Genomic DNA, 17,822 nt, shown 5'->3' on the forward strand with positions numbered 1-17,822 from the left:
CTGAGATTAGCAGGATTTTGGTGGCACGTAATGAGGATGTTTGAAAAAGAATCGCAGCCGATTGCTTTGACTGGTTTATTAGGCCGCCTGCGGGTTCAAACATGTCTCCCCTTATGAAAAATTAAAACTAGTCTGCGGTTATGCATTAACATACAACTTTGCAGAACATCCTGCATCCTGAACTCGCTGCTTTAAGTTCTGCATGCAAAACATAACTGACATTTTTGAACACCTTGTTTTTTTAGCATCTAGTGAACAGTGTGGTTGCCTTGCTTCAGGCTTAATGCTCTTGTCCTTTTCACATTTGATGTGTTAAGGCTTAAGCGATTGTTGATGTCATATTTGTGAAAGGTGATGAGGTTGAGAGAGCTGGAGTTTCTTGTTATTGCGAACACTTAGCTTCACAATGCTGTCATTCATTCTCTTCTTACCTTTCCCTTAATTCTTTAGGCACTGCAGACTGACAATTCAACGCCAGTTGCAACTCTTATACATTACTTGTCAACTTTTGTTTGTGTGCAGCTGCTTTTCAAATGTTTGCATGCATGGCCAATGCAAAACTGACAGCACAATAGAGAAGAGTGTATATTTTGGGCTGAACTATATTGTAGAACTCTTGTCTGTTTTAAGGTGTGCTCTTCCTAACTATGACTATGGTTCCTTTTTAATTGTTTATGAGAGAACGGTCAATAGGTATTTGGTTATTAAACAATATATATATATTTTTTCATTCTTATATTTCCATATCTTTGTGTTCCATATTTGTTTCTGTTTAAATATTCCTCTCTAAGTTATTACTCTCGTTAGTATTAATATGCTACATATTTGTAGGTACTTGTGCATTCTCAACATGCATTACGTCCTCACAATATTATTAGAACAGAATCACGGCTGTTATTTTGTGAAAATGTTCTGTATCTCTCCTCATCCAAAATGAAAGCTTCTTGCAGTCTGGTCAGCTTATAGGCTTTATTTAAGTGTTGCATTACATCATCAGTCCTCCGTCACTGTCTTCCCAATCCAAAACAATAGAGAAAAGCTGCAGTATACACCCTCTTCACTGATACTATCTTTGTTAATTCCACACGCATCCGTGCATCTGTGATTTCATGGTACTCACTGTGTGGAATTCCTCATTTTAAAGTCAAAACATTTGTGATGTTTCTTTTTAATATAAGTTGAGAAAGCAGGAAGTGTCTGAGTCATGGAAGTTTACTCCATGTCTGATCGTTCACATGCTCCCACACTAGCACTGCAAGCCTCCGGCCAGAGAAGCCATCCCGGCGTCACACTCAGCTCATCAAAGGCAGGGCTGTCAGACACACACACACCCGAATACACAAAAACCAACACTCAAGCATGTCAAGGGATAGGATATATACACGGATACACACAAGCTCTGGCACATCCTTAGAAAGGTAGACACACACTTTGACCAACAAAACACAAGCACATCAGATGAAAGGGTAGACATGTTAGCAATATGCCAGCAGGTTTTCCAAACACACAAAGAACAGATACGCACACAAAGAACTGGAACGTAAGAGACAAGAGGCACATCTACAGATGCAGGTACAGACACATAGTTGCCTTATAGAAAGCATGTACTCATGACTTCTTCTTTTTTTCATAGAATAGATCTTAAAGGGATAGTTCATTTAAAAATGAAAATTCTGTCATTTATTTACCCTCGTTGTTCCAAACCTTTAGGAGATTATTATTCTGTGGAAAACTAAATATTTTCTTTCTACCTCTCTCTTTTCTCCCCATACAGTGAAATTCAGTGGGGTTCTTTAGGACCCCTTTCATTGTACAGACAAACAAACACAGAAGAAAGAATGTCATACAGCTTGGATCAAGAGTAAATGATGACAAAAATGATTCACACATTTTTGGGTGAACTAGCCCTTTAACTAAAGGCAATGACACGTGAGGTTTTCCATACACACTTCCACACCCATAATCCTCACATACATTCTCTTTAACAATTCAAGCTCACCCTATCCAATGTTTGCTCACTCTTTAGAAAACCCTCAGCTCAGTCAGTGGGTCTGCACATATAGTGACTGGATGGTCTACAGAGTCATTTTGGGTCAGCACCACCTGGCCTGTGCTCATTTTCCTCAAGTGCGTTAGCATTACTTAATAGAAAAAAGAGACATGCATTTCAGATATTGAACGAGGCATCCTGTAACCCTGCAAATTAGATGCACATGTCTAAAAGTGAATTAATTGTTATATTGCACTGTACTGACTTCATAAAGTTCATCATCAATGACATGACTGTCAGTGAATTTTGGATCTGGTACATAACCTTTATGTTAATTAGCCATGTGGACACCTGTTTTTGGATGGTGCCAATAATCATCTCAAAATAGCCAAATGTCAGCTGATTGATTGGCCTATATCCAATATCGTTATTCTACAGAAATACTGACAATTTGTAATGATTGTGAGGCTGATTTGTAATGGGACGATACCAAAAGTGGTATTGTGAAAAAGTAAATATTTTATTGAATAACTTGGAATTATGAAAATTGTCGCATTCCTTTCTATTTTAAATGTGTTGCAGGTCAGTCAGTGTTGTTTTTCAATGGAGAACTAGGTACGGGCGAGAATGTGCGAGGTCATCCCACCCCGACCTTGCGCTTAAATCGCTGCCATCTGATTGGACAATCTGTGATTTTTGCCGAGATGGGGTGGTTACAACTACGCCGTTCAGTTTATCAATATAGGGCTATACTCATGCAGCGACGATGACAACAAACCGAATAAAACGGTCTTTTGATCAGTAATCTTTGCCCAAGAACAAAGTATTTGGAAAATGTGCAACAACACATTTGGCCTATATCCTCTTCTACAACATACCACTGATTATCATATTTGTAATTTTACTAAACAGTTTTTACGTTTTACTTAATATTTTAACGATATATCCAATTTTATCATCAATATTAATTGTTACTACTATTAGGTAAACCTTTCAGCTAATCAATCTATTCACGTGTAGGCTATTATAGACATTAACGTAGCCTAAATATATTTTCTCGGCTGTTAATCAAGTTGTAAGTATTTGACTAGTCCAGAATTATTACACCTGGGATTTCAGATAGAGGGATTTAACGAAATTTGTGAAGACATATACAATTTGTTTTAGTGTTATTTGGTGCATGTTAGTCATTTAGCCTATCAAAATGAAAAGGCCTGTTTCCCCTTATCACTGCAAAATATGAAATATGCGTTTAGAATACAACTGAATTATAGGTTGCATTTCGACAAATAGCTAAGGTTATTTTTATTTATATATATATATATATATATATATATATATATATATATATATATATATATAGGCTTTTTTTAAGCTGTAACAAAAAACAGAATAAGAGACCATAGCACACTGTAGATGCAAACATTTCCCACTATTATGGAAATCAGAAGTGATACTATTGTAGTACAGTAGTCACACAATAGCCTATAAGACTATCGGGTAGTACATTTGCAGCCGCTGAGGAAGGCTATATTTAGACTAGTTCTGCTATGTAAATATTTTTAAATACTTTCGAAAAGACAGACACATTAAGGGTTACAGTAATTTTGGAAATAGAAAATAGGAATTAATACTAAATCACTTTACATTCAAACGTAGCTTAGACCTTGTCAGCTGCGTTCATAACAAATTAACATAGGCCTAACTGTTGCATGGACTTTTCGGATAGCAAAAAATAAATAAATTCAATCCGTAAAAGAAATATTCCGCGTCAGGGAATATTTGATTAAACATTTTCACAGCATTGTCCCAAAAGAAACGACTTTTTTTCTGTCGGCACATAAAATAACCAAGAACACGGCAAGACAACACTGTGCAGGAAAGCCTGAGAAAACTCGAGTTAGCCTATACTTATGAATGCAAACTTTTGGCGCTTCTCTTCGTCATGCAAGGACATGTTTTTAGTTTTCTGCTGATAATGCGCATTAAAAGGCCTTACCTTTATGCAGTCTTCTAGAGAATAAAGGGAACAGCTTTCCTGTCTGTGCTTAGGCCGACTGAAGGGTTCCTCTCTGGGTCTGCTCTGTATTGCTCCCGTGGGCCCCCCGCTCACAGTGTTTATTGAGATGTGTATTGGGACCCCAGACCGTCATGTTGCTAGGAATGAATAATTTAGGCCTGTTAGCTCTTCACTTGAGAGAATCAGGAATGTGTACACCTGAAAATGACTGATTTATGTTCTGTGGATTTTAGACAAAAGTTGGTTGTTTTAATGTAGACGCTTTAAATCAGCCTGGGCGTTTAAGTTTTCATTCAATAGCAATACTTATTTTGAATAGGCTTACTGTAATAGTAGTATTCAATTTGACAATTTCCTCCACCCTTGTTCTGTCTGCCTCATTAATCATCATTAGCTTATTTGAGAGCATTCATGTTAAACAGCACGCTTGTGTTGTTCCAACCACACTATACCCAGAGTAGAATAAATGTTCACTGATCTACGCGCTGTGACATGACTTTCATGGACAGAAACACACTCACACACACGCCTGTCTCTGTAGCATACCTCTCTTTGTTTTGATTGCTCTTCTATCAATGAGATTGACTGCGCAATAGAGATATTTTAGTTTTACATGCTTCGGTGCAGCTAATGATGGACAACAGTGCCTAACAATAGTGACAAAGTAAATATTTCCCGAGAAACAGAATAAGTATAGCCTACTCATTCAATTAGATTTTAATAACCTTTACAATAGCAGTAGGCTAATATTGTATTATGAGCACGAGACATTTCCCTTAATCCTCTTTCCACTCTTTATTTGTTGTAGCCTATTGTCTTTTTATACAGTAATTTGAGGCAGCGAGCTTTCTTTGTTTACAAACAGTCAGTCAGTTGACACTCGATGTCGCTATTAGCTTTAATTATGCGCCTGCTGTGAGTGATAAAAAAAGCACAGTTTTGTTTGTACTGTACTGCACTTTATATATTATAATAGGTCATTCATAATTCATATGAGATACGAGCCTTGTTTTCAACTTACACACGATCTGATGAGCTGGACCGTCATAGGCGATCACTTCGTATTTTATTTTATTCTAAAGGAGTTTAGCCGGCAGATGGTTCAGTGATGTGTGGTCCAGTCTGTTCCGATCTTATTGCAATGTTATTTCAAGCGTCGGTGATCACTGGAGGCCCAGCCTCTAGTCAGTCTTGTATATTCGACCCCTAATCTGCTCGGGACATCTCGCCCTCTTCACCGGACTTCTCATGTCACGCTGATGTGTATTAGCTACTCCCCCCATCTCTCTCTATTTAAACCTTAGAAATACCACAAAGCAACAAAGTGTGCTGCATACAACCAGGCGAATGCAATAATTGTGAAGAAAACGTTTTGAAATGGTTTAGAACAATATATTTACTTCCATTAAATAAAACACAATAGTTTATTTTTGGGATGTTGAAAAACGAAACAAAAATTCCGTACCAAATATTATACACAGAGCAAAAACCAAGTTCATTTCGCAGAAACATTTGCGTATTATTACCCAGGGTTGCTATTCTAGATCTATATTCACACAGATATTTAATAATAAATTTATGATATCACACACGACTGGTGCGTTTAGTATGTACATTCCCTTGATCGCAAGCAAGACATGATTCCTGTACGTTTTCCACATGCTGTGTTAAACTGAATTCTCGAAAATGCTTAAGAGTTACAGCTTTCGCCTCTACAAATTGGAGATGATATTAAGATATATGTATACAGCCTATATACAACCTTTCAGTCAATTACTGTCCAAAAATTGAAACGTCAAAATAAATGAGATTTTTCTTCTTCTTCTTTTTTTTTTTTAAACATTCTGGTATCCTAAACTCTTCACTGGCTAGTGTGCACTTGCTAGTGTAGAGAACAAATCTTATTAGAAAAGGCGCGTTTGCCTTCCGTTCCCGCTTGACATTCCATCACAGGATTGGACGCGTTTCAGTGGTTTATTCTTCTAGTGCCCTTGAAACAAAAAGTGTAGTCTCTCGTTCCTGGGATTCGGGATTGTAAATTCTACAATCGTCCCTTACACCGGTCTATCCACTGCGTACTGGCAGGCGCTGAGATTGGAGGCCGGGTTCTGCACGCTCGCGTATCCAAAACTCGAGTGCTGCTTGGCTTTCAGTCTCAGACTGGCAAGACTGGAGTTACAAGTGTCCCGGTAAACATAAGGAGGTGTCGGTGGGGCGTAAGGGCACGCCGACGTGGGAACCCCCGAATTTAGAGAAGGGTTGCTGAGGTTATTCAAGTTATTGAGGCTGTTTAAGCTTGATCCGGGTACACCGGTGACAGCAGACGGAACCATACCGGAGGACATGCTCATTGAGGAGATGGAGTTAGGTGGGGAGAACATGGTCTGAGACGACAGCGGATTGACGTTCATGGAATTGAAAAAGGGGAAGCTTTTGGTAGAAAGAGAGGCCGACGTGAGCCCCTTTGCAGCCCAGTTGTTGTACGTATAGCTGGGATACATGTCATCGTAGGGCTGCATAAGTCCGTTGAACTGAGGGCCGAAACCGTTTTTACACAGCTCTGCCTGTTGGTTTCTCTCCCTTTTTCTCCATTTTGCCCGTCGATTCTTGAACCACACCTGCAACAAATGTAGTAAATCATTTATATTTATAATTAGCCTAGATAGTTAATTCTTATCTAAAACTATTAAAGTGAAGATTAGCCGATAGGCTTTACGTTTTCAGAACTGCTGTCACCGTAGGCATTAGAACAACATGAATTAACCACTGCTACACGGTTTGTTTTTGGTAGATAAATGATATGGGTGGTGGTGGTGGTGTCAAACTCAGTTTGGTTCCCTAATTAAGTCGCTTTTTTATCAGTCACCCGGAATCTTGTCTGATCCCGGGAATCCCAATACACATCCATTCTTATAGCGGTCAATGGGCCGCCCGACGCTTCAAATGTGTATTCTCCCTAAGCAGGCGGAGACAAACTAACTTTAAGTATACTACACGAGAATGACAATCACAAAATACAAGCTTTACACCTCTTAAAAAGCGACTGTGTGACTCCATTAAGGTCATCGTTAGGGTGTCACTTGTGTTGATTGCAAACAATTCGATTCGCCCATAATTAGCCTCTGCACCAAACAGTGACAGGTTTATTTAAATGATTACATAAAGTCGTATTTAGCATGTAACCTATATTAACGTCACGAAATTTTAGCAACGCGTAGCGCCTGTTAAATAGCCTAGCCTATAAAATAGGTCTAGACTTGTGAACAAATTAGTTTATATAGGCCTGATATAAACGATTCTAATAAGGTACAGCATAAAGTGTAAAGATATTATTTTAAGTGGACCTATTGCTTGAACTAAAATGACTTTATTATGCATAGCCTACTTTTTATTCAGTAGGCTAGGCTATTTCAAATATTGAATTTGAACCGTGAATTGTGGATTTGTTTAGAAAAACCAAGTCTTCATTTTTAGGGCTATATAGGCTAATAACATGTTATTTAAATGCCATTTCACTCATCAAACTTACCCTGACTCTGGCCTCTGTCAAATTAGTCCAAACGGCGATCTCCTCTCTAGTGGACATGTCCGGATAGCGATTCCGCTGAAAAGTGGCTTCCAGTTCCTGGAGCTGTTGGCTAGTAAAATGCGTTCGTTGCCGCCTCTGTCTCTTCTTTTTCGATGGGTCATCAGTCGTATCTTCGTTTTTACTCTGTCCTTTCTCTTTATCTGCAATGCAAAATAATACAGTATTTTAAACAATTATTTAATTTAAGAGGAACCAGCTTCATGCTTTTTGACACATTGGAGAAGTCTGTGTGAGGGAGACAAATCTCTAATTCCGTTTTATTGAAATGAAAATATTTCACATCATGGTAACGTATCAAAGTAAGTTCCCTGGTAACAACATTACGGGCAAAATGTAATCAATGATGTTCCGTAACTAATTTTCTTATGAATCGCTGATGTTTAACATTCTGGAAACAGTTGCGATAAAATAGGCTCAAATGAAAATGCTCTTAAATCAAGATTTAGAAAATATTTGAACGAAAATGAACGCAATATGTATTTTTCACCATACGAAAAAAGAAATAGCCTATTAGAGTTGGGGAATGTCTGCAGTATTCTATACAAAATTGCCACAGTGCAAACATTTGTGAAAAGCCCACATTTTCCACACACAATTTAAGTAAATAAAGTCCTGTCAAAGGGCATGACATGTAGCCTACCTCAATAGCCCTAGGAATCAACTAACTGCCAGTTCCATGTCTTGATATTTGCATGCCTCACACTATAGGCTAACCGACTCTGTTTAAACGCTCAAAGTAGTTTTAAACAGTTTCTTTCCAAAGGCAGCGCCTCATGATAACTGACACCAAAACCGAAAACGCTCCAGTTAAACATCTCTTCAGAGGACCATGGCTTACCTACGGACTCTGGACTGGAGGTGTCTGAAACCGTGTGCACCTCCAGCCTATGTTTCGAGTCCACAGACCGCTGAAGCGGTTGCAGACTAGAGGCCATCGCAAGCGGCGCGTGTTTGCTCCCGGTAATGTGATGATGGTGGTCCAAACTCAACGGATCCTTCATAGAGGTCATGGACAATACGCGTTTTACGGAGGGTTCGCAAGCAGCTATTACTTCCTCAGCGACGATCACAAATAGTACATGCAAAATAAATAAATAAAAACATTGAATGTGTCCAGTAGTGAAGTATCGGCAAGCGTTGTCAGTGCTCCTTTCCCAATTAAACCACTCAAAGCGACACTCCACAAACGGCTTTAAATCGCTAAAATAAACCCAGTGCTAAAGAAAGTTAAAGTTTTTTTTTTCTTTCGACTGGGTAAAAAGATAGTTTCAGCCGAGAGCTACAAGGAGAGCCGGAGTGACAGGGACAGGTATGTGATATTATATCCACTTGCATACACACACTCTCTTGCACATCACAGCGCTCGCTCTTCATTCAGCTGTCCCTCTAGCCGTCCAACCGAGCTGCTCTATGCGTCGTGACGTCACCACAACTCCGCCCACAATTTGACGGAACATTAGACTCTATAGTCCTACATGAGAGCTTTTATGGCCAACCGACTAAGAAACGGCCCGATTAGAAATGAGAAAATGCAGCCTGTGCAGTTCGAGATGCTTTCAACCCTCCAAAAGCATGTAAATAAAGGGACATTCAGTGACTTCAGAGAAGGCAAAATGTGTCAAAGAACAGAGTCCCTAAAATTGTTCATTGCACACCTGGCGCTCAAAACGCGATGTTTCAATCTTTTCTCGGCAGGTATTATCAGAAAACATCGTCTTATTCGCGTTTTAACTCAAGTCCGTCAAATTTAAAATGATCTTATAAAACAAGAAAACGTAGGCCTATTTATAATGACGCTCTAGAAGATGCTCATCGTGAAAGTTCCGCTTTTGGACATGTTAATTGGACGATTCTGCGCCACATTGAGTTGACAGGGTATCAAAGGCCTCGTTAAATTCATTGGTAACACACAGCAGGCCTATCCCAGTCCTGCTAAATTATGGCTATAAATGATAATTATATGATTATAAAATAATTAGAAATATCAGATAGGCTAATTTGATTTAGGGACTAAAAGCACTTTGGCGAGATATATTTGTGCGCCTCGGGCCCGTGATTACTTGCCTTTAGTATAAAATTTATTCTGATAAGACGCCTATTTGCCTAAGAATTTTAATTGGGCGTTTTTAATGACTTCAAGCTTCTTCACCTTGTTGTCTTAAGTTCCTTTATTACAACGAATTGCATTATTTTAATAAAAAGAAAACTAATTCATGTTAAATTATTCTCCATTTTGTCATATAAAATAAAAATTAGCATCATAAAATTATGTTATCACAGGGGAGAAGTTTTTTTTTCTTTGATGAGAGAAAAATGGTTGGATTTCTTCTAGTATTCTGATGATATTTTATGTGTCATTCAAATGAAAATATCAAATGGGTAATATAAAAAATAGAAACTAACAGGAGAAGGGGCCAGCCCGATCTCATTAAAGCAGTTGATTACAGCTTTCCTAATTATTAAATAAAAAATAAGGCAATTAGTAAACCAATGATATTTACATTTTTGCTTCTCTGCCTGTCCTGTAAAATCACGCGAAACGTCGAGCATCAACCATAGGGTTAAAAAAGAAAAAACGGAGAAAAAAAAGAAAAGGCAGTCAGGTGCTTATGAAAATGACTCGACCAAATCCATCAATTACTGATTCAGCTTACGCTTTTTACTGGATATTAATTTATGCCATAATATATGAACCTGGACCCGACGAATCTTATATTTACAGGTCTTTTTGCATGATGATGTGACCTCGTTGTTCAACGCATTTGTGCCCAGACACTGCGTATTATTAAAAACCGTGTTTCGGTCTGTTGTCTCACATGCCATTCAGTTTTATTTTCTTTATTTATTGAAGCTGCTTCCATTTTGGGGAAAAATGTGTAGGCCTATATTCAGATGATTTTTATCAATTATAAGTAAGGAAAATTATTTCCATTACAAAAATACCATGATTATTCTGGACCTCAAATAGACTAAAATATAATATGAATGATATGTTTTACGCACAGAAATTTTAATTGTGCGCATTGAAATTCCATAGGAACATAAAAGTTGCAGAGTTCGATTCTTGTTAAACGCACTGATAGCTGAACTGGATTGTTGCTCTGTATTTATTCTGGACCCTCAAAATTTTTCAGAGCGCTCTCACTGCCTGCTGTGGATTATTGGCCATGGCGCACCGCAGAGCCATTAATTACCAATTCAGTCAATATGAGGGAGACGACAAAGCCTTTTCCATAGGATTAAGAGGACATTAGATTCTTCCATTAGTATATTCCTCCTCACGAGGAGGCTTTCATTACACATTTACTTTTCCCCCGAGTCTATCTAACAAGCGCTGCATATATTACTGCACAGGAGACGAGAGTGTCGGTAATCAAGTCGCTCGAATGTCTTTTCCTTCTTACTTTGCTGTGTGCATTTTTATGCACTTTCTCCTTTTATCTCTTCTCTGCTGAAACTGCATCGGTTCATAGCCTATCATACCATACCGTAGCCAATGGGAAATGGCAAACTAATGCGACTAAATAAGTTTTGTAGTTTGTTCTCAGTTTGCACGCATTAAGTATCAGCCTGTATACAGTTTTTTCCCCAACAGCTTTAATTTGATTTGTCTAAGTTTCTTTTAGAATTGTCCTTGTGCGGGAAATTATACAGTAGCCTATACTGGAGAAAATGGCTAATTGGATATATATATATATATATATATATATATATATATATATATATATATATATATATATATATATATATATATATATATATATTTTTTTTTTTTTGCGTTTAATCTACCTGCGTCTATCAGACTGAATGGCATTTATATTACATATAAAATTTTATTTAGAATCTTGTAAGCGATATACGTTTACATCATTTCATTGAGAACGCGCTTGATAACCGACCTACTCTACCAAGCATTTCGAAGAATTAGATCAGTATTTTTATTTTATTTTATTTTTTTATTCAAGATATTTTAGAAACCATAAATCTTTAAAATGAGACAGAATTTGGCTGTAAAATTATCAATTCCCAGTCAGGAGCTGCTACGGGTTATCTTATCCGTGTATACGGTCCTACCACCAGATGTCCATCTTTGACTATAAACGTCTAATGGCATTGAGTTTCCAATAACCAGTCATACGTTAAACACCAGCAAAGGTGTTTTACTCACACTTTTACATAAAGCCATTTTTATACCTGCGATATTTTAAAGGTCAGACAATGTTGAGGTGTTTTTTTTTAATGTATTAATGAATCCAGACCTTCTCTGGAGACCTAACAAGGAGAGTGGCTCGTCGTTCAAGATCATCTTACCTAATTGAGCACAGGTTGATGCGAGTTTGCGGCAGTGGGAGTCCATTTGACAGATTACTTTGAGCACCTGTGAAAAAAAAGAGAAATGTTAATTTATTATATATATATATATATATATATATATATATATATATATATATATATATATATATATATATATATATATATATATATATATATATAATGTTTATATTATATCTGGAATAATAATAATGTGTGTCGGCCAAATTCTGTTTCAGTGTGTTTAACACGTCCATCACTTAATGCAGCTATCTGACCTGACGGGCCACTGATATACTTCAAATCTATTGTAATATATTGGATGGTTCCTGTCTGTAATTGGATGTGCACATTCCTCATAATTTGTTTTGAAATCCCTTAGCGCTTGCTCGAGTCCCTCCTAATTAAGACTCGTGTCTCCAAACGCACACATGAAAACAACGCACAAAGAGAGAGACAGTGCACCGTGTGTCGGTGAGAGAAAGAGAGCAGTTTGAGCGCACGAAGTTGAGTGATTCCGCGGTAAAATCAGAGGATTAGTCTCTGATTGAGATGTCTGTCGGTTGGATATTACAAAATTCATTATCGTAGCTCTATACTAACCCGATATGAAGTAACACAGATGGGCCTTTATTAGCCCAGGCTTCAGCTGTTTGCTTATGATAATTTCAGTCGGAAATTTGCATGCAATCCTGCTGTTAACCGTTTTCCCTCTCCATTTTTCTCTCTCCGAATGCAACGCTTTACTTTAGCCTTCCCCTTATATCACCTGCATGCCTCGCAGTCGCATCTGTGCCTTTAGTCAAAGGCTTGAGACTCTGGAAATTAAATTTGTGTGCGTTTCTTTGTATAAGTGTTCTGAGTAGGCCTAATATGCTAATATCCTAATGTGATGGTGAACGTCATCTAGCTAAATACTATTTTGAGATTATTGCACAAAGTAAGTGTTTCTAAATAAGTGTCTAAATTATTTTAACATTCTTAGTAGTCTAAGTGTGAAATGACCAAGCAAAGTTGTTTCTTTCGTTCGTCTGAGTGGGTAGGCCTACAAGGCACCCGTTCCGTTTAACGTATTTCGGCTACTCTTTTATATTTGTAGTTTTGGTTTTGTTCCATAAACCTGCATTTTATACAAATGTCACGTTAAATATGTACTCTGGCAAGTTCATTTTCAAACTGGAAAAGGTAATAGACACACACGTGACAGTGAATAAGATTAGGCTATAATATGGGCTACATCAATGCAAATTTAGTTGCTATTGAAGCGCATCAACAGAGGAAAATATGTATAGAAAACTTGTAGATTTTTGTAATGCATTTCTTTCTTTTTTTATTTTATTTCAGTTTATTTAAAACAGTTTACACTAACAAAAACAGAGCAAACTACTATAACTCATGTTGATATTATTATTAGTATTATTTGTTCCAATGATTAATTGGGGAAAACACTTTTTTTTTTAATTGGTGATATTTTTTCCAGTCGATATTAGGGAGAATACCATAATAAACGTAGTCTTACGCTTAAAATATATTATGTAAGGTGATTTACTTTAGTGATGCTTGTGTGTGATTTTTTTAAAGCGAAACTTGATTTACATAATTAAACAAAATGAAAATACTGTATTAGTTTACATACATTTTTAATTATAAGACAAGAGCTTCTGATCTTCAAAAAATAACTGGTTTGTATCTGCATAAATGTACATTTTATTACCGAATTTAATTTTCATCTTTGAATTTAAATGCTTAATTTAGTAACACAATTCATCGCAAATGTTAATACAAAATGATTCATTTTAGTAATGTTGCTACGAGTAGGCTATTTATAAAGCAATTAAAAACCGTAAGCTATATAAAGTTTGTTTGTTAGTTTTGAAAGCAAATTTCGTTAGCATGATTTATTTCTGCTGATAAAAACCCATAATAGCCTACATGTCTTAATGCAAATTACACGCTTTAACATAAAGCTGTCCTTGTCCCGTTTGCCTCACAGTGTTAACGATATATTATTATCAACTGCAAAGTCAAGGTGAGACCTGCCAGAGCATCACTTATCATGCCTCTCCATCTAACTACACTAAAGCTGAAGTTCACCCATGGCTTGCAACCCTGAGGTGGAACGAATTCCTTCACTTGCATTGTCTCACATTCAAGATAGGGTGTCATGTGCTCTTACCAGTGGTTGTTGAAAAGCGGCTCTTTGCAGCCGTGCCAGCCTTGATTCTCTTTTAAAAAAAAAAGATAAATTCCACACCTCCGAACAAGTTTATCTTTGTCCTTGATGATGTCCGGGTACATAAACTGTTGCTACAAGGTCCAAAAGGAACGTAACCTCTTCTTCCCCAATGAGAACGATTAGGGATATTTCTGGGTTCTTTCAAAGAACACGAAAACAGACATATGTTACCTTAAACCCAGAGTGTCTTAAGCTACAAACTATAAGTTGCTTTAGCAACTCATATTTTCTGCAGAGCCTCCACGACCGCAACTTTTTTCCGCACAAAGACGTAGAGAGTGGTGCATTTCCCCCCCTCTCACGAGCTTTGACTGTCAGCGCGTGGGCGTGAGTGAGAGTTTGTGTGTATAAGCGCGTGCGTGTGCATGCGTGCCACAGTGGGTGTGTTTGTATGCACAACCAACGCGTAGAGTGTGTGTAGGGGTGAACTATGTGATGCGAAACGGTAGGCTAAATTAGATAACAAATCAGCCATTAAAACACGGTAATAGGCTTCGTTAATTCAACGAACAATATCAACCAGATGAACGCTAAAACTGTCATGGCTAAATATGAATCAAATCAAGATATTTTATTTCTTTTAAATAGCTGACAATAAATGGGTAAATACATGTTATGGAGCAGCAGAAATACAAATACAGACTGACATTTTAGAAATCCCAAAATGTTTAAATGAACATGCCAGGCTAAACTAGTTCAAAGTTTTTTCTACTATTATGTTATATGTTATATATATATATATATATATGTTATATATATATATATACTGTCATCAAATGCTATTGTATATATATATGTTATATATATATACTGTCATCAAATGCTATTGTCTGGCTATTTTTAATTATTGTATTTGAACTACAGCTAGCATCAGGTAATCTTGACAGTCTGTAGACTTAGTTTTTACAAAAGTGAGCAGGCCTATTTGCAGATGAGATGCTATTATCAGCTGACAATAAATTGTGTAGGTTTGACCTGATTTATTTATTTATTTTTAAATATATAACAATGCTATAATTTAAATAGCCCACTAACTTCTGTTGAAAAGTGTGTGTGCTTAAACAGTTTCGGACAGGTTTAAAAATGAAGTGAACAGCTGGCTTGAATGCAAACGATCTTTAAAGATCCGCGTGCACCGGACTGGTTTCCATCTGCATCTCACGCGAGCAAAGCAGACCGGACGAAGGTTTCACGCGCATAATCCGTTTTTTACATTGTGGGTCATACACCCATTACGCGAGTAATTAATGCGCTCGGCCATGGGGGAATTCCCAAGACTGTGTTGGAATACTCTTTCTTTCACAGCGTTAATAGGCCTGGGAGCCTAAAAATGACATGCATGTTTATCTATAATTCTGCACACTGATGGGTATTATCTACTGCAATTATCCCGTAGGTGTTACAAATAGGTTATATCAAACAAAAACTGTCAATGAGCATATTTTTGCAAATAAAATCAAGTAGATTCATCTATAAGCACCCCTCAACCTCCGTAACTATATGCAAAGTGTATTTAAATTGTTTCTTCAAAATCCTAAAATACCATAGGCCTATATTTGATATTTTTCCAATAATTTGTTAAAGCTGTTTTTGCAATCGTTTAATACAGCTCAATAACGAAAATTGTTTAGTAACCACAGTCCTCATTTCCATAATTCTGCCTTTTTTTAAAAACAAGTTTACAATTATAATCAAAATGGTTCCACAAAAATACCTTTTTGTTAGAAAAACCATTTGTTGTCATGTTAAAGACCACAGAAATCTGGTGATCCATGATAATAGCCTATACTAATAATTATTTTTTTTTTTTAATCGTGTAGGCTATAGGCTACCTATACAGCTAAGAAAATTGATTAGAGGCTTCTTATCTAAACCTAAGGTGCATTAAAGAACCGTTGAAGAACCCTCATATTTTGTGATCGAGTGAATGTCGATCACATCCGTCTCATCCGAACAGCGGTTCCGTGGGAGCGATGCGTCCTTACATCGTTCGTTCTTACCTTCATCTGGCAGCAGCTGGAGCCTTCTGCTTTCTCACGCTGAAAAAGCCTTGCAAAGGAATGCCAAAGTTCAGAAAAAGGGGTCGCTCGAAGATCTTCATGCCTCGGGGGCAGACCGGCGGCTTCTTTTAATTTCTGCCTCGTTATCGATTCGCTGTTGTCATCTTCGCCGTCGTAGAAGGACACTTGAAAGAATATCGCAGAGGACTCTTATGTGTGGGCTGAAATGACCCGAGCAAAACTCCGTTCAAAGACTTCACAAGCACACACACCTCTCCATGATAATACACTGATGTGGTGCATCATTTTTAATTGATAATATAACGAGATGCATAGCCTAAGTCGAGGTCAATATACAGGTGAACTTTTGAGTGATGTTTGCATGCTTTAATTGTCCAATAGATGGTGCATGCACCAGCCAATATTTAAAATGGCATTCAGAATCATATTAGCCAGAATCATATATTAACTTCTGAAACTGGATCAGTAAAGGTGATGCAGTGCATGGAACTATTTTCAGCTTTTGGTTCTGGACTAGTTTACATGGATGATTTGTGTCTTTTGAGAAGTCACAGTATCTTGTTTATCTTAGCAACGATATAAAATAACTGACAGAATATTTCTCATGCCCTCATAAAACGGTTATTTTACTAAAATGAAATTGTCTTTGTTTTCAACATATTTCTTGGTACAGTGCAATGATTTGACTAATACTGGCAAAAGACAGAAGGTGTGAAAGATCTATTTCTATCACAGTTTAGACCCCCTGACATGCTGGGTAATTGCTTCAGCATAACAAATTATTTTTTGCTTTTGTTCAGTTTGGATCATTAAGGGTGAACTGAGTTTCACACAAGGAATCAATTAAATATGACTTAGTATGTCAGGCTGTGGGCACAAGAAATAATTGTATGTTTCATTATGATACTATTCAATACACAAGAAGCTCTGTTTGCTCAACCAGAAAACTGCTGTAGTTTGACAGATTATTGATGTAACCCAGATTATAATCACAGTGCTGCTTCATAGATTATATTCAAACAATTACCGTAAACAGGGGTTGTCACACATACTGTCTTCACACATTTTTTATGATATTTCCAGTGTTGCTTGTCAAAGTAGTGCAGACAAAACCACAAACTGTTAAACAAATAAGTTTATGTACTGCTAATATGTTAGACCAGCAGTATTACAATAAAATGAGACTTTATTGTAGGTGTACATTTTTTATCTACTTTTTATCAGTGAGGAAGATAGACCTGGAGGGGAGCAATGGAAAAGTGCCTGATGAGGGAAAATTAAGAAAAGGGGAAAGAGAGAGAGCATGTCAAGATATTGTGAATTTCCATTTTTGAATTGTAAGATTATCTGATATGCTCAAGAGCCCTTCATTAGCATGATGGCTGTTTTAACGACAGTTCTTGAATGGCTAAAAAGGATTTCAAAACTAGCGTCCAGAGCGTGAGAATATTCTGGAACGCATACAATGCCATTGCATACATGCACTGTGGTTAACATTTATAGACCAGGCCTATGAAGGACAAATATGGCATGCAGTAGGAGTCAGTACCTACACACACACACACCACATTGAACCCAACAATGCTGTAGTATATATTTAAAAAACACTCAACTGTTTGTCTTGGGCCGATATGGTATTAACATCGCATTTACCA

General features: G+C 37.2%; 2 protein-coding genes across 3 annotated transcripts in view; both read right to left on the bottom strand.

The window, feature by feature from the left end:
- Positions 1-5,271, bottom strand: part of elovl6 (ELOVL fatty acid elongase 6) — a 29,837-nt gene extending 24,566 nt beyond the window's left edge. The window contains exons 1-2 of the mRNA XM_081383192.1: positions 5,032-5,271; positions 3,990-4,147 (exon numbers count right to left, since the gene is read on the bottom strand). The gene's annotated coding sequence lies outside the window, so the exon portion shown is untranslated. The remainder of the gene's footprint in view (positions 1-3,989; positions 4,148-5,031) is intronic.
- A 144-nt stretch (positions 5,272-5,415) lies between these two features.
- On the bottom strand, positions 5,416-14,469 carry pitx2 (paired-like homeodomain 2). 2 transcript variants are annotated; one of them, XM_081382390.1, is made up of 4 exons: positions 14,087-14,469; positions 11,911-11,977; positions 7,540-7,739; positions 5,416-6,628 (listed from the first exon to the last, which is right to left on the bottom strand). In XM_081382390.1, the coding sequence occupies exons 2-4, from the start codon at positions 11,954-11,956 to the stop codon at positions 6,065-6,067; spliced, it is 810 nt and encodes a 269-aa protein (XP_081238516.1). In that variant the 5' UTR covers positions 11,957-11,977; positions 14,087-14,469; the 3' UTR covers positions 5,416-6,064. The 2 variants fall into 2 exon arrangements, with proteins under 2 accessions (XP_081238516.1, XP_081238515.1); XM_081382389.1 differs by lacking the exons at positions 11,911-11,977; positions 14,087-14,469 and adding an exon at positions 8,438-8,987.
- Positions 14,470-17,822: the final 3,353 nt, after the last annotated feature.

Source organism: Scardinius erythrophthalmus (genome assembly GCF_964197995.2).
Source record: "Scardinius erythrophthalmus genome assembly, chromosome: 13".
NCBI classification, from domain to species: Eukaryota; Metazoa; Chordata; class Actinopteri; order Cypriniformes; family Leuciscidae; genus Scardinius; species Scardinius erythrophthalmus.

Excerpts from the sequence above, each read along its gene's own strand:
- pitx2 (XM_081382389.1), bottom strand. The coding sequence starts at position 8,609 with ATGACCTCTATGAAGGATCCGTTGAGTTTGGACCACCATCATCACATT. Across the intron at positions 7,740-8,437 it reads CTCCAGTCCAGAGTCCGTAG|ATAAAGAGAAAGGACAGAGT; the intron begins GTAAGCCATGGT and ends TTTGCATTGCAG. Across the intron at positions 6,629-7,539 it reads TGACAGAGGCCAGAGTCAGG|GTGTGGTTCAAGAATCGACG; the intron begins GTAAGTTTGATG and ends CATTTGTTGCAG.